The 22,037-nt window shown below is 34.5% G+C and overlaps 1 protein-coding gene across 1 annotated transcript; it reads left to right on the top strand.

Moving 5' to 3' along the window:
• The first annotated feature begins 1,760 nt into the window (after positions 1-1,760).
• On the top strand, positions 1,761-2,859 carry LOC139901333 (uncharacterized). Its single transcript, XM_071884061.1, has 3 exons — positions 1,761-1,824; positions 1,915-2,055; positions 2,123-2,859. The coding sequence occupies exons 1-3, from the start codon at positions 1,761-1,763 to the stop codon at positions 2,857-2,859; spliced, it is 942 nt and encodes a 313-aa protein (XP_071740162.1).
• Positions 2,860-22,037: the final 19,178 nt, after the last annotated feature.

The following is a 22,037-nucleotide window of genomic DNA, read 5'->3' as shown; positions in this document are numbered from 1 at the left end:
AACACCATTTAAAATTTTCAAATCATGGCTTCATCGTGAGGGTTTGGAGCAGAGTGTTAAGGATAATTATCCTACTAATGTGGGTACTTCTATTCATTGGAAACTTAGATCACTTAAACAATCTATCAAGTCTTGGCAGATACATTCTAGAGCTTCTGATAACACTAGAATGGCCGATATTCATTTGTTACTTCGGGATTTAGAGCAGAAGATCGACTCTGTTAACGCTAATGACATTCATAGGAGTAGTCGTGTACAATTATTGCAAGAATGTCTGAACATCACGAAACTTAAAGAGATGGATAATGCTGAAAAGTCTAGACTTAAATGGGATTTGGACGGAGATGAAACTCCGGATTTTTTCATAACCTTCTTAAAAGAAAGCGAAAACACCAAGCAATTCAAGGGATTCTGATAAATGGCGATTGGTGCACTAATCCTACCATTGTTAAGGAGGCTTTTCTCTCGTTTTTCAAAGACAAATTTCAAAATCAGATTGAGCATATCCCATTGCTTCCACCTAGTAGAGCTGCAAGATTATCCACAAGTTCTGCTAATCATCTGGAACGTGCTCCTACACTTGACGAAATTAAAGAGGCGGTGTGGAATTGTGGAAGCGAAAAATCACCTGGCCCAGATGGTTTCACTTTTGCATTTTTTAAACATTTTTGGGACCTCCTTAAAGAAGACATACTCAAATTCGTTTCCGACTTCATGGTTGCTGGAAACTTGCCAACAGGTTCTAACTGTTCTTTTATCACACTCATCCCAAAAGTTCCAGACCTGATGCACATCAAAGATAATCGTCCATTACGCTTATTAGTTCTATGTACAAGATTGTTGCAAAGACGCTTGCGTGATTAATCAAATTGTAAGCAAGGAGCAAACTGCTTTCATCAAAGGTCGACAAATACTAGACGGTCCCCTAATGCTCATCGAGATTATTGAATGGTACAAGAAACAGAATAAAAAACTCCTCATTTTCAAAGTGGATTTTGAAAAAGCTTTCGACTCAGTTGATTGGCGTTTCCTTGACCACATGCTCCTTCACTTAGGGTTCGGTGACAGGTGGCGTAAATGGATATCTTAATGTCTTTCGATGGCTAGAACTTCAATTCTTGTTAACGGTAGCCCAACATCTGAATTCTCGATTAAATGCGGTCTCAGGCAAGGTGATCCACTTTCGCCGATGCTATTCATTATTGTCATGGAAGCCTTATATCTATTACTATCTAATGCTACACATAATCGCTTGTTCAAAGGTGTCAACATTAATGGCTTTAACATTTCACACTTTTTTTCGCGGATGATGTTGCTTTAGTATCTGATTGGTGTGCCTCTGACCTCAATTGTATACTCGACATCCTTGACATTTTTCATCGCACTTCGGGCCTAAAAATAAACCTCTCAAAATCTAACCTTAATGGTGTAGGGGTAGATAATCAGGAGGTCATTCAGATGGCCAGTTCTTCCGGATGTGAAGCTGGCGATATTCCTTTTAAATTTTTGGGATTTCCTATCGGTTGCAATATGTCTCGCAAGGCTACTTGGCAACGTTAATTGATAAATTTAATCGGATATTGTCTAATTGGACTGCTAATTTACTGTCATTTGGAGGAAGATTTACTTTAATTAAAGCGGTTCTCGGTAGTATGGGCATATATTATCTCTCATTATTCAAGGCTCCTGAATCAATTTTGTGTTAATTGAAAAAACTTCGTGCCAGATTCTTTTGGGAAAGAACAACAGACAAGCGAAAAATGGCATGGGTTTCTTGGAAGCAGACTTTAGCTTCGCTCGAAAAAGGTGGGATTGGCATCGGCAGTATTAAAGCATTCAACATCGCACTCCTTTTGAAATGGCAATGGCGGTTCCTGAATTACCGAGACGATTTGTGGGTGTGACTTCTCAAAGCAATTCATGGTGAAGAAGCAGGACTCGGTGACACTACATGTAAGACTAAAGGCATATGGAATTCAATTGTAAACCTCATTAAGTCGCAACATATAACCGATGCTATTCCTAACGGTTCAATGGTTTTAAAGATTGGAAATGGTAATCTCGCTCGTTTTTGGAAAGATAAATGGCTAGGTAACTTCACACTTGCTCAAAAATACAACAGGTTATTTCGAATTGACGAATTGTCTCATTGGTGATAGATTTCAGAATGGAGAGTGGCATTGGAACTGGATCAGGCCGCCATCCACTTCGGCTAATATGTCACTTTTTCTCCAAGACTTGCATGGAATCACTTTAAATAATGACGAGGATCGTTGGGTTTGGAAGCCAGAAATGGACGGCATGTATTATGTCATTGGCACTCGCAGAATCCTTGATGACTACATGCTCCCGACCCATTTTCGTGCGATTAGATGGTGTAAGCTACTTCCTATTAAGATCAATATCTTTCTATGGAGACTTCTCAATGATCGTATTCCCACGAGAGTCAATTTGGCATTTAAAGGTATTGACATCAATTGTATTACTTGTCTTAATTGTGGTATTGGAGGAGATGCTCGTGACCACATATTCTTACATTGTTCGATGGCGGTTTCATTATGGAGACGTGTACGCACTTGGGTGGGTTTAGTTTGGCCCGATAATATTGATTCTACCGACGAACTTTTCACTTGGATTGATAGCGCTTTTGGGTCTCGTATCTATTCGGATCGATTCCTTTGTGTTACGGCAGCTACTCTATGGTGGATTTGGAGATTACGTAACGACATTGTGCACGATTTACGCGAAGTTAAGAAAAGTGACTTATTCGATAGTATTAGATTAGTCGCTTTTTCTTGGCTAAAATCTAGAGGTAAAGACGCGCCTGATTGGAAATCATGGCTTTGTAACCCTATGTAATTTTTGTTTTTCTGTCTAGCTTCTTGCTAGGCTTTTTTTTTTTTTTTTTTTTTTTTTTTTTGTAATCTTGTATGTGTTTTTCGTTTATTTTAATATAATTGCAGGCGTTCCAAAAAAAAATTTTGTAATGCCGTGATGAATTTTTTAATGGTAATCGGGTGATAGAGTGTAATGGAGTTATTATATTATTTTTATTTAATTAATTAAAATGTAAATGCATTATCTAAATTCTGATTGGTTTGAAATTCCTTCATGCCTTTTCCCCTTCACGTGATACTCTCATCACGCCAACCATCTTTTCATCCCATCTCGCCGCATTTTGGCATGATGGAGATGAAAAGTAGCCTTTCACAGTTTCACTCTACGTTAAATATAGTTCTAGACTACTTTGTTGTTTCTAGCACATAATCGTCTCATAGAATATATTTTGAACTTAGACATTAATATCGATGAGCAAGGATGAAAATGATTTTAATGAACGAAAAAAGATATATGTGAGAGACTAACGATATAATTTTGTCTATAAATAACAAAGTATGCAATATCTGACAAACATGATGGACCAATGATGTAATTTTGAAATTGACGAGACTTGAAGTTTACCTATTATGACAGGTTAAATACATACTATAAAATAATTAAAATAGTTGAATGTATACAATATGACTTCTGAAAGTTGGATGCATATAATAAAAATTTGGTGAAAGTTTAATACATTTTTAAACAATTTTTTCTTTTTTAAATTGAAACGGAATTTTTTTAATCAAATTGGGGTATGAAATTACCTTGAAATGTTTCAAACCCGACCTGATGTCGTCTCTACTATCAAATAATATAAAAAAATTAGGGTTAAATCTACAAATAGGCTATATATACTTTCTTAAATGTCCCGATGACGTCCATATACACATTTGTGTCTCACTGTCAGCTATATACTTTCACAAAGTGTACCAATATAAGCCACTATACTTTTTTTACCTGCAATGAAAACAATTGATGATGTGGCTTCTAAGTAGTCATGACACGTCGGTGATACATGAGAACAAAAACTGTAAGTATATAACATACATTGGAATAAAACTGAAAGTATATGACCTATTTGTAATCATATTAAATGAAAAAAATGTTAAATAATTAACTTTACCGGTTCAGCAGGTAACCGGTAACGAAATGTTGACATTGATACACTTTTTGAAAGTATATAGCCGACAGTGAAACGCAAATGAGTATATGGACGACAACTAAATATTTAAGAAAGTTTATAGCCTATTTGTAGCTTTAACTTAAAAAATTAACATAAAACATTACTTAAAAAGAACTCTAAACTAATGAACTACAATCCTTCACTCGGGATAAAAATATTCATGTAAATCAACTTCACCGTTCGAGATTTCAATGTATTGTTTCCACGTGGGTAGTTGTACCTAAACTTATGTTTCTGTCTTTCGAGTGAAGACAATCAAAATTTACCAAAACAATAAGAATGGAATAAAATAAAAGAGAAAGTTTTAGCAAATAAAATAAAAGTAAAAGATTAAGATTATACTAAATAATATAAAATTAAAATGTATTATCTAACTTTTTCAAGAGGGGTTTTTTCTTTTAACATTTTCTTTTCTATTTTGAGGTCTCTGACTACATCTGTAAAAGAAGTTTTTCATAAACGTATGTATGATAAAAGAAAAAATTTCGCCGTTGATACTTGTAGTTTGCTCACATTTGTATCATAGCACCTAAACTATTTTTTTGTATAGTTGGTACCTCAGTTTTACATAACTATCGTAGTTGACACCCCAACCTAACTGCCGTCAAAATTTAATGGTTAACCCCTTACATTATATAGTCATAAAAGAACAAGGACTACTAGTGTAATATTGTAAAAGTTTACACTACTACATTCCGGCTGTAGAAGATGACTCATTAAGTCTCGGCGGTGATGCGGAGGCTTTTGTGGCGGTTGTCCTTGATGATTGATTCGATCGTTGACGGCGGTCGGATGGTGTTTGTCGTAGTGGCAGTAGTCCTAGGGTAAAGGTATCGTCGGAGTTCTAGCTCTCGCGGTAGTCACGTCCCATGCTCGATATTTTTATCCTTTACGTCATCACCATCGCGTTCAATCATATCGACCCCCACCAATTTTATTTTCATTCTGGTTTCGGTGTGAGTTTGTTTATGTTTATTTAGGGTTCATATAAACGACCAGTTGCCTGAAAATAAAGGGATTGTATGCTTTTGATTGTATATTTCTTTCTTTTTGACATGTATTTATGTGTTCCGTATGGTTATATTAAAACCTATGTTGGTTTCTTACGACAGATTATCTCTCCTTTCCTTGCAATTATATTGGAATCAATCAACCAGAATCTTAATTTTGATTTATTTAACCACCGAGTCATTTGCCTGAGTGGTATCGCGGTGGTGTTTAACACTCTCGCCGGGTAAGAGGTCCAGGGTTCGAACCTGGCTTCTGAATGACCAAATTAAACATGGACTGAAATAGGCTCCATTGAGGTCAGCCCAAAGGGAAGGTTTTACCGACCCGATCCGGGACTATGGTCCGGCCCGCCTGCCCCTCGGGATGGTTTAAGGGTTCGGATCCCTGTGATCGTGGTTCGGGTTTCCTGCCCGAACGTGTGTGTGTGCAAATGATGACTAGGCTTCGGTCCGGACTGATGCAATTTTGCCGTTCAAAAAAAAAAAAAATTTGATTTATTTAGTTTTTCTTTACTTCACATGTACTCCGTATGTGTCTGGAGCAAGCAAAATCATTTATTCATATGAGCTCCTTGGGACTTTTTACTTTTACTGCATCTTACCATGGGTGATTAGTTGGTAATATGTACATCTTTAATTTTCGGAAGTGTGTCCATCGTAACTACTTTATGATTTTTATTTATTTTAATATTAATATGGAAAATGTTAATGACAGGCTCAAGAGCTGTCTTTAAAAAATAAAATCATGCAAATTTTAATTATACATTTAAAATAACCAACAACTTCCTGCAAATAACTACTCATAATTTACAAAAAGTACCACATTCTTTAACACAATTTATTTGTTAAAGAGGGCTGTCATTAGCATTTTCCATTTACTATATATATATATATATATATATATATATATATATATATATATATATATATATATATATATATATATATATATATATATATATAGGGGCAGGATCAATGGGGAAGTAATCAAGCGGGGAGAAGCGGGGGAAGCAAAATTATTTTTTTTCGTTTTTTTTGAATTTTTTTTTCCGGCATCAAGATCACACGAAAATATGAACATTTAGAAGAGACACTTCGTGATGAATGTTATTATTTAGGCGGGAAAATGATTTACAAAAATAACATTCAAGGTAATATTGTTCGTGAAGAATATGAACGTTTTTTTTTTTTCATGTTTTGTGAAGTAAAATTTAGCACGATCTAGAGTTTAGGGTTTAGGGTTTAGGGTTTGGTGTTTTGGGTTTATTCCATAAACCCAAAGCACCAAACCCTAAACCCTAAACTCTAAACCGTTCGTGTTAAAAACTCAATCTAAATCCTAAATCTAAACCCTAAACCCTAAATTTCTAAACCCTAATATCTAAACCCTATAAACCCTAATATCTAAACCCCAATAGCTAAAACCTCAAAATACGCTCGAAAAACACGATAATTGTTATATATTACTTCTTCGAGCGTTTTCCCGCCAAAATAAAAACATTTATCACAAAGTGTCTCTACTAAATGTTCATATTTTCATCTCATCTATAATGTTCGTGAACAAAGTTTTTTCAAAAAACGAAAAAAAAAAAAATTTTTGCTTTCCCCCGCTTCTCCCCGAATGGTTACTGTCAAGAGTTCATTTGAGAACCAGCTAAATAGAGAGAACTGGAAGAACCAATTTCTTTATAAATACACGTAGGGCATCTTGGTAATTCAATCATGCTATTATTAATTAATTAATAAATGTAAATAATACCGATAAAACTCTGATTCCCTCCATGTCAGTTACAAAATTACAGTTATTCAAAACTTTCTTACGGTTCAATATGCTAAATTAGACGCCAGTGATTAAAAAAATGGATGTTGAATCTAGTAAAAATTACTTTTAGGAAAATTTGTTCGACATCATTATTGGAAATCTCGAACCTTCAATTATAATTATAATTATAATTATATTATAATTATATCATAATTATAATTATAATTATAATTATAATTATAATTATAATTATAATTTATACTAAAATGTAAACAAAAGTCTTGCTGTTTGCATAATAGTATACCATTGTTTCGTTTGCATCACATCATTTATATTATCCTTTTTTTTCTTCTTATCTGCTACTCAAATATGAATGTATATAAATGAAAATAAGGTATTCATATATATATATATATATATATATATATATATATATATATATATATATATATATATATATATATATATATATATATATATATATATATATAATGTAAATAAATTAGAAAATATCGTACGTGAACGTTCCATATTGTGATCGAATGTATGTATTTCCCGAAATTGTGTTCTTTTTTATCGTCTTACTTGGCTAAAATTCTTACGATCATACGTACATGAATAAATGTGCAATTGTTCATGAACAAATGTGCAATTGTTCACATGTATATGAAAAAATGGTATTTGCTTATGAACAAATGTGCAATTGCTCTCATTAACAACTGAATGAAAAAAGAAAACAACACAAGTGAATACACATAAGTTTCTTTTACAGCCTCATAATACTATGATACAAATTGTTCAATTTGCATAGTTCACCATCATAAAAATTGTTTACTTAACACACGTTCATGTAAAAATTGTTTACTTAACACATGTTCATGTTTTGAATAGTTTGTTCATATGATCGATCGATATGTTCATATGTTTATGTTATATGATGTTTCTGTTCATATACGTTCGTATGTTCATATGGTTGAAAACCTCTGCTACGAACACGTTCAATCTCGAGATAAATTTTTTAATTATTCTATTAGACATTGAATTGTAATCTAAATTTGAGATTACCGTAAATTAAATTTAAATTCGGAATTATTGTACGCACCAAAAGAAAAATTCGGAATTATTGTGGAAGTTGTTGTCAGTTACCTTTGATATGCAAGATTTACGGACGTACTATTTAAAAAGTACACATATCAAAGGACAATATTAACCTTCATTGTTTTTTTGCAGTAAAATCGGAATTCAATATTTACATTTGTGCCACTAAATCTGGAACCATTGATATTTATCATCAAAGGGTTGAAATTGGTTCTCATAGTTCTTTCTATTTTTTTTGGTTCTCAAATGAACTTGACTCTATTGTAGAGGTGAAGGAACGAGAACTTCCCCCGAATCGACAAAAAGATTCTATATATATATATATATATATATATATATATATATATATATATATATATATATATATATATATATTGTAATCCGGTGAGAACGTTCTCACAAATATATATATACATGAGAACAGGGGTATATATGTAATTTTAACATTTCCTGTTTAATTTTTAAATAACACTAAAATTCAAATCTTGACTGTAACTCGTTTTACGCATATTTTGGACGTTTTGGCCATGCTTTTCACAAAATTCCTTCAATATTGCTCTTTGTAATTTAATATTACTCGTGATTCTTTTAGAACTTAAATTTCGATGGATGCATATGTATTAATTTTATTTTTTTCCAAATTAAACAAGGATACATATATAAACATTACGTACATACACTTACGCTTAAAACCAAAATAAGGATGCATAGATATTAGATTTGGCACATAGATATATAAACATTACGTACATATACCTACGGTTATCAAATAGTAAATTGTTGCATCCCGTTTGTATGTAAACATAGAGGTTTACATACACCTACTGTTAGTAAATCGTAAATTGTTGCATCCCGTTTGAATGTAATTATGTAAATTGGGTATAATATAATAATTTTGAATCCCACTTAAAAAATTAAATGGTGATTGTACAGTTAGTTGAATGAAGTAGGAGAAGATTGTGAATTAATGTGTGAACGGTTGCCATTTAGTGTTAAGTGAAAAAGAGGATGAAACATGCATCTATTACTCAACACCAAACTAAATATATACATCCATTCTCCAATTAATCATATACATTCTTTCAAAACATGCATCCGATAATTTAAGCATTAATGTTAATGAACCCCGATAGTTCAAACGATGAATGCCAATGCACCCGGAGTTTCAATCGATTAATATGGATGCACTCGAGAATATAAACGATGAATGTCGGTATATCACAAAATTTCACAAGTTGATTTCTAATTAAAATTTTATCCTGGTGATCAGTTAGAGAGAATCACCATCATTAATTATCACTTCTTTTATATGGAAATCATGATCCATCTCACTAGGTGTATGAATTAAATAGTGAGTTTCTTGGATTCAAAATGTATAGAAAGTATATATAGATTTAAACTAGAAAGGAAGACAGTAAACGTTGTTGGTGATTTTAGTGTCATCCAACGTGCATTTTAATTAGTTGTGATTTACTTGAATATAGGTGTTAGCTAGCTATACTTAACAACGGGTTCGGAGAGTGTGAAGTACACGCCCGTAAGAGTTAGCTACTAACTGTCGCGCAAAATGCGGGGGTCAAGGGGGCTGCGCCCCCTTGAGGGGTCCAAGGGGCAGCGCCCCGAAACCTCAACAAAAATTGCACTATTCATTACATAGAAACGTTGCATTCGAATAAGTGTCAGAGAATAGTTGTACCTTTTGGTATAACCGAATTTTCCGCCAAAATTGAAGGGTTACACCCTTTCGGTTTAACTGTTTTCCTATAACAGTTTATGGACGTTTTTGTTCATTCATTCTGCATTCATCAAACCAACAGAAACACACACATATTGAAATGTCCCGTTCTTATTGATTAAAAACGTTCCATATTAATTGATTTCGTTGCGAGGTTTTGACCTCTATATGAGACGTTTTTCAAAGACTGCATTCATTTTTAAACAAACCATAACCTTTATTTCATCAATAAAGGTTTAAAAAGCTTTACGTAGATTATCAAATAATGATAATCTAAAATATCCTGTTTACACACGACCATTACATAATGGTTTACAATACAAATATGTTACAACAAAATAAGTTTCTTGAATGCAGTTTTTACACAATATCATACAAGCATGGACTCCAAATCTTGTCCTTATTTAAGTATGCGACAGCGGAAGCTCTTAATAATCACCTGAGAATAAACATGCTTAAAACGTCAACAAAAATGTTGGTGAGTTATAGGTTTAACCTATATATATCAAATCGTAACAATAGACCACAAGATTTCATATTTCAATACACATCCCATACATAGAGATAAAAATCATTCATATGGTGAACACCTGGTAACCGACAATAACAAGATGCATATATAAGAATATCCCCATCATTCCGGGACACCCTTCGGATATGATATAAATTTCGAAGTACTAAAGCATCCGGTACTTTGGATGGGGTTTGTTAGGCCCAATAGATCTATCTTTAGGATTCGCGTCAATTAGGGTGTCTGTTCCCTAATTCTTAGATTACCAGACTTAATAAAAAGGGGCATATTCGATTTCGATAATTCAACCATAGAATGTAGTTTCACGTACTTGTGTCTATTTTGTAAATCATTTAAAAAACCTGCATGTATTCTCATCCCAAAAATATTAGATTTTAAAAGTGGGACTATAACTCACTTTCACAGATTTTTACTTCGTCGGGAAGTAAGACTTGGCCACTGGTTGATTCACGAACCTATAACAATATATACATATATATCAAAGTATGTTCAAAATATATTTACAACACTTTTAATATATTTTGATGTTTTAAGTTTATTAAGTCAGCTGTCCTCGTTAGTAACCTACAACTAGTTGTCCACAGTTAGATGTACAGAAATAAATCGATAAATATTATCTTGAATCAATCCACGACCCAGTGTATACGTATCTCAGTATTGATCACAACTCAAACTATATATATTTTGGAATCAACCTCAACCCTGTATAGCTAACTCCAACATTCACATATAGAGTGTCTATGGTTGTTCCGAAATATATATAGATGTGTCGACATGATAGGTCGAAACATTGTATACGTGTCTATGGTATCTCAAGATTACATAATATATAATACAAGTTGATTAAGTTATGGTTGGAATAGATTTGTTACCAATTTTCACGTAGCTAAAATGAGAAAAATTATCCAATCTTGTTTTACCCATAACTTCTTCATTTTAAATCCGTTTTGAGTGAATCAAATTGCTATGGTTTCATATTGAACTCTATTTTATGAATCTAAACAAAAAAAGTATAGGTTTCTAGTCGGAAAAATAAGTTACAAGTCGTTTTTGTAAAGGTAGTCATTTCAGTCGAAAGAACGACGTCTAGATGACCATTTTAGAAAACATACTTCCACTTTGAGTTTAACCATAATTTTTGGATATAGTTTCATGTTCATAATAAAAATCATTTTCTCAGAATAACAACTTTTAAATCAAAGTTTATCATAGTTTTTAATTAACTAACCCAAAACAGCCCGCGGTGTTACTACGACGGCGTAAATCCGGTTTTACGGTGTTTTTCGTGTTTCCAGGTTTTAAATCATTAAGTTAGCATATCATATAGATATAGAACATGTGTTTAGTTGATTTTAAAAGTCAAGTTAGAAGGATTAACTTTTGTTTGCGAACAAGTTTAGAATTAACTAAACTATGTTCTAGTGATTACAAGTTTAAACCTTCGAATAAGATAGCTTTATATGTATGAATCGAATGATGTTATGAACATCATTACTACCTTAAGTTCCTTGGATGAACCTACTGGAAAATAGAAAAATGGATCTAGCTTCAATGGATCCTTGGATGGCTCAAAGTTCTTGAAGCAAAATCATGACACGAAAACATGTTCAAGTAAGATCATCACTTGAAATAAGATTGTTATAGTTATAGAAATTGAACCAAAGTTTGAATATGATTATTACCTTGTATTAGAATGATAACCTACTGTAAGAAACAAAGATTTCTTGAGGTTGGATGATCACCTTACAAGATTGGAAGTGAGCTAGCAAACTTGAAAGTATTCTTGATTTTATGAAACTAGAACTTTTGGAATTTATGAAGAACACTTAGAACTTGAAGATAGAACTTGAGAGAGTTCAATTAGATGAAGAAAATTGAAGAATGAAAGTGTTTGTAGGTGTTTTTGGTCGTTGGTGTATGGATTAGATATAAAGGATATGTAATTTTGTTTTCATGTAAATAAGTCATGAATGATTACTCATATTTTTGTAATCTTATGAGATATTTCATGCTAGTTGCCAAATGATGGTTCCCACATGTGTTAGGTGACTCACATGGGCTGCTAAGAGCTGATCATTGGAGTGTATATACCAATAGTACATACATCTAAAAGCTGTGTATTGTACGAGTACGAATACGGGTGCATACGAGTAGAATTGTTGATGAAACTGAACGAGAATGTAATTGTAAGCATTTTTGTTAAGTAGAAGTATTTTGATAAGTGTATTGAAGTCTTTCAAAAGTGTATAAATACATATTAAAACACTACATGTATATACATTTTAACTGAGTCGTTAAGTCATCGTTAGTCGTTACATGTAAGTGTTGTTTTGAAACCTTTAGGTTAACGATCTTGTTAAATGTTGTTAACCCAATGTTTATAATAACAAAAGAGATTTTAAATTATTATATTATCATGATATTATGATGTACGAATATCTCTTAATATGATATATATACATTAAATGTCGTTACAACGATAAACGTTACATATATGTCTCGTTTCAAAATCATTAAGTTAGTAGTCTTGTTTTTACATATGTAGTTCATTGTTAATATAATTAATGATATGTTTACTTATCATAATATCATGTTAACTATATATATAACCATATATATGTCATCATATAGTTTTTTACAAGTTTTAACGTTCGTGAATCACCGGTCAACTTGGGTGGTCAATTGTCTATATGAAACCTATTTCAATTAATCAAGTCTTAACAAGTTTGATTGCTTAACATGTTGGAAACATTTAATCATGTAAACATCAATCTCAATTAATATATATAAACATGGAAAAGTTCGGGTCACTACAGTACCTACCCGTTAAATAAATTTCGTCCCGAAATTTTAAGCTGTTGAAGGTGTTGACGAATCTTCTGGAAATAGATGCGGGTATTTCTTCTTCATCTGATCTTCACGCTCCCAGGTGAACTCGGGTCCTCTACGAGCATTCCATCGAACCTTAACAATTGGTATCTTGTTTTGCTTAAGTCTTTTAACCTCACGATCCATTATTTCGACGGGTTCTTCGATGAATTGGAGTTTTTCGTTGATTTGGATTTCATCTAACGGAATAGTGAGATCTTTTTTAGCAAAACATTTCTTCAAATTCGAGACGTGGAAAGTGTTATGTACAACCGCGAGTTGTTGAGGTAACTCAAGTCGGTAAGCTACTGGTCCGACACGATCAATAATCTTGAATGGTCCAATATACCTTGGATTTAATTTCCCTCGTTTACCAAATCGAACAACGCCTTTCCAAGGTGAAACTTTAAGCATGACCATCTCTCCAATTTCAAATTCTATATCTTTTCTTTTAATGTCAGCGTAGCTCTTTTGTCGACTTTGGGCGGTTTTCAACCGTTGTTGAATTTGGATGATCTTCTCGGTAGTTTCTTGTATAATCTCCGGACCCGTAATCTGTCTATCCCCCACCTCAGTCCAACAAATCGGAGACCTGCACTTTCTACCATAAAGTGCTTCAAACGGCGCCATCTCAATGCTTGAATGGTAGCTGTTGTTGTAGGAAAATTCTGCTAACGGTAGATGTCGATCCCAACTGTTTCCGAAATCAATAACACATGCTCGTAGCATGTCTTCAAGTGTTTGTATCGTCCTTTCGCTCTGCCCATCAGTTTGTGGATGATAGGCAGTACTCATGTCTAGACGAGTTCCTAATGCTTGCTGTAATGTCTGCCAGAATCTTGAAATAAATCTGCCATCCCTATCAGAGATAATAGAGATTGGTATTCCATGTCTGGAGACGACTTCCTTCAAATACAGTCGTGCTAACTTCTCCATCTTGTCATCTTCTCTTATTGGCAGGAAGTGTGCTGATTTGGTGAGACGATCAACTATTACCCAAATAGTATCAAAACCACTTGCAGTCCTTGGCAATTTAGTGATGAAATCCATGGTAATGTTTTCCCATTTCCATTCCGGGATTTCGGGTTGTTGAAGTAGACCTGATGGTTTCTGATGCTCAGCTTTGACCTTAGAACACGTCAAACATTCTCCTACGTATTTAGCAACATCGGCTTTCATACCCGGCCACCAAAAATGTTTCTTGAGATCCTTGTACATCTTCCCCGTTCCAGGATGTATTGAGTATCTGGTTTTATGAGCTTCTCTAAGTACCATTTCTCTCATATCTCCAAATTTTGGTACCCAAATCCTTTCAGCCCTATACCGGGTTCCGTCTTCCCGAATATTAAGATGCTTCTCCGATCCTTTGGGTATTTCATCCTTTAAATTTCCCTCTTTTAAAACTCCTTGTTGCGCCTCCTTTATTTGAGTGGTAATGTTATTATGAATCATTATATTCATAGATTTTACTCGAATGGGTTCTCTATCCTTCCTGCTCAAGGCATCGGCTACCACATTTGCCTTCCCCGGGTGGTAACGAATCTCAAAGTCGTAATCATTCAATAATTCAATCCACCTACGCTGCCTCATATTCAGTTGTTTCTGATTAAATATGTGTTGAAGACTTTTGTGGTCGGTATATATAATACTTTTGACCCCATATAAGTAGTGCCTCCAAGTCTTTAATGCAAAAACAACCGCGCCTAATTCCAAATCATGCGTCGTATAATTTTGTTCGTGAATCTTCAATTGTCTAGACGCATAAGCAATCACCTTCGTTCGTTGCATTAATACACAACCGAGACCTTGCTTTGATGCATCACAATAAATCACAAAATCATCATTCCCTTCAGGCAATGACAATATAGGTGCCGTAGTTAGCTTTTTCTTCAATAACTGAAACGCTTTCTCTTGTTCATCATTCCATTCAAATTTCTTCCCTTTATGCGTTAATGCAGTCAAGGGTTTTGCTATTCTGGAAAAGTCTTGGATGAACCTTCTGTAGTAACCAGCTAGTCCTAAAAACTGGCGTATGTGTTTCGGAGTTTTCAGGGTTTCCCACTTTTCAACAGTTTCTATCTTTGCCGGATCCACCTTAATACCTTCTTTGTTCACTATGTGACCGAGGAATTGAACTTCTTCCAACCAAAATGCACACTTTGAAAACTTAGCGTACAATTCTTCCTTCCTCAATACTTCTAACACCTTTCTCAAATGTTCACCGTGTTCTTGGTCATTCTTTGAGTAAATAAGTATGTCATCAATGAAAACAATGACAAACTTGTCAAGGTATGGTCCACACACTCGGTTCATAAGGTCCATGAACACAGCTGGTGCATTAGTTAAACCAAACGGCATGACCATAAACTCGTAATGACCGTAACGTGTTCTGAAAGCAGTCTTTGGAATATCATCTTCTTTCACCCGCATTTGATGATACCCGGAACGTAAGTCAATCTTTGAATAAACAGACGAGCCTTGTAGTTGATCAAATAAGTCATCGATTCTCGGTAGTGGGTAGCGGTTCTTGATGGTAAGTTTGTTCAACTCTCGGTAGTCGATACACAACCTGAATGTACCATCTTTCTTCTTGACAAACAAAACAGGAGCTCCCCACGGTGATGTGCTTGGTCGAATGAAACCACGCTCTAAAAGTTCTTGTAATTGGCTTTGTAGTTCTTTCATCTCGCTGGGTGCGAGTCTGTAAGGAGCACGAGCTATTGGTGCAGCTCCTGGTACAAGATCTATTTGAAATTCAACGGATCGATGTGGGGGTAATCCCGGTAATTCTTTCGGAAATACATCAGGAAATTCTTTTGCGACGGGAACATCATTGATGCTCTTTTCTTCAGTTTGTACTTTCTCGACGTGTGCTAGAACAGCATAGCAACCTTTTCTTATTAGTTTTTGTGCCTTCAAATTACTAATAAGATGTAGCTTCGTGTTGCCCTTTTCTCCGTACACCATTAAGGGTTTTCCTTTTTCTCGTATAATGCGAATTGCATTTTTGTAACAAACGATCTCCGCTTTCACTTCTTTCAACCAGTCCATACCGATTATCACATCAAAACTCCCTAACTCTACTGGTATCAAATCAATCTTAAATGTTTCGCTAACCAGTTTAATTTCTCGATTCCGACATATATTATCTGCTGAAATTAATTTACCATTTGCTAATTCGAGTAAAAATTTACTATCCAAAGGCGTCAATGGACAACTTAATTTAGCACAAAAATCTCTACTCATATAGCTTCTATCCGCACCCGAATCAAATAAAACGTAAGCAGATTTATTGTCAATAAGAAACGTACCCGTAACAAGCTCCGGGTCTTCCTGTGCCTCTACCGCATTAATATTGAAAACTCTTCCATGGCCTTGTCCATTCGTGTTCTCCTGGTTCGAGCAATTTCTAATAATGTGGCCTGGTTTTCCACATTTATAACAAACTACATTGGCATAACTTGCTCCGACACTACTTGCTCCGCCATTACTCGTTCCGACACCATTTGTTCCTTTCGTTCTATTAACCCCTGGTCCGTAGACCTCACACTTCGCCGCGCTATGACCATTTCTTTTACACTTGTTGCAAAATTTGGTGCAGAACCCCGAGTGATTCTTTTCGCACCTTTGGCATAGTTGCTTCTGATTGTTGTTGTTGTTGCGGTTATTATTGTTGTTGGGATGATTGTTGTAGTTGCTGTTGTTGTTGTTGTTGTTGTTGTTGTTGTTGTTGTTGTTGGGCCGTTTGTTGTAGTTGCGATTGATGTTGCGATTGTTGGGATAATTGTTGCGATTATTGTTGTAATTGCTGTTGTTGTTGTATTGGTGATTCTTATCACCGTTTTCCTCCCACTTTCTTTTGACTTGCTTCACATTGGCCTCTTCAGCAGTCTGTTCTTTAATTCTTTCTTCAATCTGGTTCACTAGTTTGTGAGCCATTCTACATGCCTGTTGTATGGAGGCGGGCTCGTGTGAACTTATATCTTCTTGGATTCTTTCCGGTAATCCTTTCACAAACGCGTCGATCTTCTCTTCCTCATCTTCGAATGCTCCCGGACACAATAGGCACAATTCTGTGAATCGTCTTTCGTACGTGGTAATATCAAATCCTTGGGTTCGTAACCCTCTAAGTTCTGTCTTGAGCTTATTGACCTCGGTTCTGGGACGGTACTTCTCGTTCATCAAGTGCTTGAATGCTGACCACGGTAGTGCGTACGCATCATCTTGTCCCACTTGCTCGAGATAGGTATTCCACCATGTTAACGCAGAACCTGTGAAGGTATGCGTAGCGTACTTCACTTTGTCCTCTTCAGTACACTTACTTATGGCAAACACCGATTCAACCTTCTCGGTCCACCGTTTCAATCCGATCGGTCCTTCGGTTCCATCAAATTCCAAAGGTTTGCAGGCAGTGAATTCTTTGTAGGTGCATCCTACACGATTTCCTGTACTGCTAGATCCAAGGTTATTGTTGGTATGTAGCGCAGCCTGTACTGCGGCTATGTTTGAAGCTAGAAAAGTACGGAATTCCTCTTCATTCATATTCACGGTGTGTCGAGTAGTCGGTGCCATTTCCTTCAAAATAGTTAAATGGAACAAGTTAATCATACAGAATATTAAGAGTAGTTAATAGTATTTCGTAGCATAATATGAACTCATTTATAAAAGCTTTTTCTTCATATTAGCGTTTTATAAGTTTAAATTCGGGTAGTACCTACCCGTTAAGTTCATACTTAGTAGCTAATATACAATTCAACTACTACAATTCTATATGAAAAACTGATTATAATAATATTTCGCGTTCAAACTTTTATACAATATTTTACAAACTTACAATACCGCTTATTTTACATAAAGCATGAAATATAGCACACAATAACTTTGATACAAGATAGTTGTGAAGACAATTCTAGCTAGTACACAAGTCGTTCAGCAAAGGCAATAAAGACACGTAATTCATACGTCCAGAAACAAGTCATGCATTCTGGTTTTACTAGGACTACTTCCCATCCTTGGTCTTGTGCAACATAACCGTTATGGCCGTTGATAAGACAGCGTGTTGTAACGTCATCAAAGGGACGAGGGTTACGTAATGTCCAACAGTCCCGTAATAATCTAAAAACCTCATTTCTTACCCCAATTACCGACTCCGTCACTTGTGGAAACGTTTTGTTTAATAGTTGTAGCCCGATGTTCTTGTTCTCACTTTGGTGAGAAGCGAACATTACTAATCCGTAAGCATAACATGCTTCTTTATGTTGCATGTTAGCCGCTTTTTCTAAATCACGAAGTCCAATATTCGGATATATTGAGTCAAAATAATTTCTTAACCCGTTGCGTAAAATAGCATTTGGGTTCCCCGCAATATATGCGTCAAAGTAAACACATCGTAACTTATGGGTTTCCCAATGTGATATCCCCCATCTTTCAAACGAAAGTCTCTTATAAACCAAGACATTCTTGGAACGTTCTTCGAATGTCTTACAAACTGATCTCGCCTTAAATAGTTGTGCCGAAGAATTCTGGCCGACTCTAGACAAGATTTCATCAATCATGTCTCCGGGTAGGTCTCTTAAAATATTGGGTTGTCTATCCAATTTGTGTTTTTAAACTGTAAAATAGACAAGAGTTAGATTCATAAAAAAAATACTTATTAATACAAGCAATTTTTACATATATCATAAAGCATAAGAACACTATATTCCATATATTACACCACACGAATACAACTATCTTATTCCGACTCGCTCGTTTCTTCTTCTTCGGTTTTGGTTCGTTTTGCCAAGTTTCTAGGGATATATGATGTTCCCCTAATACGAGCCGTCGTTGTCCACATTGGTCTAGAAAAACCTGGTGGTTTAGAGGTTCCCGGGTCATTGTTACAACTTAAGGACTTCGGGGGTTGACGATACATATAAAGTTCATCGGGGTTGGAATTAGATTTCTCTATTTTTATGCCCTTTCCCTTATTATTTTCTTTTGCCTTTTTAAATTCAGTTGGGGTAATTTCTATAACATCATCGGAATTCTCGTCGGAATCCGATTCATCGGAGAATTGGTAATCCTCCCAATATTTTGCTTCCTTGGCGGAAACACCATTGACCATAATTAACTTTGGTCGGTTGGTTGAGGATTTTCTTTTACTTAACCGTTTTATTATTTCCCCCACCGGTTCTATTTCTTCATCCGGTTCCGATTCTTCTTCCGGTTCCGATTCTTCTTCCGGTTCCGACTCTTCTTCCGGTTCCTCTTCGGGAACTTGTGAATCAGTCCACGAATCATTCCAATTTACATTTGACTCTTCATTATTATTAGGTGAGTCAATGGGACTTGTTCTAGAGGTAGACATCTATCACATAATATCAAACGCGTTAAGAGATTAATATATCACATAATATTCACATGTTAAAAATATATAGTTTCCAACAAAATTTGTTAAGCAATCATTTTCAAGTAAACACGGTCGAAGTCCAGACTCACTAATGCATCCTAACAAACTCGATAAGACACACTAATGCAAAATTCTGGTTCTCTAAGACCAACGCTCTGATACCAACTGAAATGTCCCGTTCTTATTGATTAAAAACGTTCCATATTAATTGATTTCGTTGCGAGGTTTTGACCTCTATATGAGACGTTTTTCAAAGACTGCATTCATTTTTAAACAAACCATAACCTTTATTTCATCAATAAAGGTTTAAAAAGCTTTACGTAGATTATCAAATAATGATAATCTAAAATATCCTGTTTACACACGACCATTACATAATGGTTTACAATACAAATATGTTACAACAAAATAAGTTTCTTGAATGCAGTTTTTACACAATATCATACAAGCATGGACTCCAAATCTTGTCCTTATTTAAGTATGCGACAGCGGAAGCTCTTAATAATCACCTGAGAATAAACATGCTTAAAACGTCAACAAAAATGTTGGTGAGTTATAGGTTTAACCTATATATATCAAATCGTAACAATAGACCACAAGATTTCATATTTCAATACACATCCCATACATAGAGATAAAAATCATTCATATGGTGAACACCTGGTAACCGACAATAACAAGATGCATATATAAGAATATCCCCATCATTCCGGGACACCCTTCGGATATGATATAAATTTCGAAGTACTAAAGCATCCGGTACTTTGGATGGGGTTTGTTAGGCCCAATAGATCTATCTTTAGGATTCGCGTCAATTAGGGTGTCTGTTCCCTAATTCTTAGATTACCAGACTTAATAAAAAGGGGCATATTCGATTTCGATAATTCAACCATAGAATGTAGTTTCACGTACTTGTGTCTATTTTGTAAATCATTTATAAAACCTGCATGTATTCTCATCCCAAAAATATTAGATTTTAAAAGTGGGACTATAACTCACTTTCACAGATTTTTACTTCGTCGGGAAGTAAGACTTGGCCACTGGTTGATTCACGAACCTATAACAATATATACATATATATCAAAGTATGTTCAAAATATATTTACAACACTTTTAATATATTTTGATGTTTTAAGTTTATTAAGTCAGCTGTCCTCGTTAGTAACCTACAACTAGTTGTCCACAGTTAGATGTACAGAAATAAATCGATAAATATTATCTTGAATCAATCCACGACCCAGTGTATACGTATCTCAGTATTGATCACAACTCAAACTATATATATTTTGGAATCAACCTCAACCCTGTATAGCTAACTCCAACATTCACATATAGAGTGTCTATGGTTGTTCCGAAATATATATAGATGTGTCGACATGATAGGTCGAAACATTGTATACGTGTCTATGGTATCTCAAGATTACATAATATATAATACAAGTTGATTAAGTTATGGTTGGAATAGATTTGTTACCAATTTTCACGTAGCTAAAATGAGAAAAATTATCCAATCTTGTTTTACCCATAACTTCTTCATTTTAAATCCGTTTTGAGTGAATCAAATTGCTATGGTTTCATATTGAACTCTATTTTATGAATCTAAACAAAAAAAGTATAGGTTTCTAGTCGGAAAAATAAGTTACAAGTCGTTTTTGTAAAGGTAGTCATTTCAGTCGAAAGAACGACGTCTAGATGACCATTTTAGAAAACATACTTCCACTTTGAGTTTAACCATAATTTTTGGATATAGTTTCATGTTCATAATAAAAATCATTTTCTCAGAATAACAACTTTTAAATCAAAGTTTATCATAGTTTTTAATTAACTAACCCAAAACAGCCCGCGGTGTTACTACGACGGCGTAAATCCGGTTTTACGGTGTTTTTCGTGTTTCCAGGTTTTAAATCATTAAGTTAGCATATCATATAGATATAGAACATGTGTTTAGTTGATTTTAAAAGTCAAGTTAGAAGGATTAACTTTTGTTTGCGAACAAGTTTAGAATTAACTAAACTATGTTCTAGTGATTACAAGTTTAAACCTTCGAATAAGATAGCTTTATATGTATGAATCGAATGATGTTATGAACATCATTACTACCTTAAGTTCCTTGGATGAACCTACTGGAAAATAGAAAAATGGATCTAGCTTCAATGGATCCTTGGATGGCTCAAAGTTCTTGAAGCAAAATCATGACACGAAAACATGTTCAAGTAAGATCATCACTTGAAATAAGATTGTTATAGTTATAGAAATTGAACCAAAGTTTGAATATGATTATTACCTTGTATTAGAATGATAACCTACTGTAAGAAACAAAGATTTCTTGAGGTTGGATGATCACCTTACAAGATTGGAAGTGAGCTAGCAAACTTGAAAGTATTCTTGATTTTATGAAACTAGAACTTTTGGAATTTATGAAGAACACTTAGAACTTGAAGATAGAACTTGAGAGAGTTCAATTAGATGAAGAAAATTGAAGAATGAAAGTGTTTGTAGGTGTTTTTGGTCGTTGGTGTATGGATTAGATATAAAGGATATGTAATTTTGTTTTCATGTAAATAAGTCATGAATGATT

The sequence above is a fragment of the Rutidosis leptorrhynchoides genome, chromosome 3, assembly GCF_046630445.1.
Source record: "Rutidosis leptorrhynchoides isolate AG116_Rl617_1_P2 chromosome 3, CSIRO_AGI_Rlap_v1, whole genome shotgun sequence".
In the NCBI taxonomy this organism is placed as follows: domain Eukaryota; kingdom Viridiplantae; phylum Streptophyta; class Magnoliopsida; order Asterales; family Asteraceae; genus Rutidosis; species Rutidosis leptorrhynchoides.
Note: the sequence above shows the minus strand (reverse complement) of the source record. Positions and strands in the feature narration are given on the sequence as shown.

Coding starts and splice junctions, on each gene's coding strand:
- LOC139901333 (XM_071884061.1), top strand. CDS start 1,761: ATGGCATGGGTTTCTTGGAAGCAGACTTTAGCTTCGCTCGAAAAAGGT. Junction 1,825..1,914: donor AGGTGGGATTGGCATCGGCA/GTATTAAAGCAT, acceptor GACTTCTCAAAG/CAATTCATGGTGAAGAAGCA. Junction 2,056..2,122: donor GGTTTTAAAGATTGGAAATG/GTAATCTCGCTC, acceptor AAAATACAACAG/GTTATTTCGAATTGACGAAT.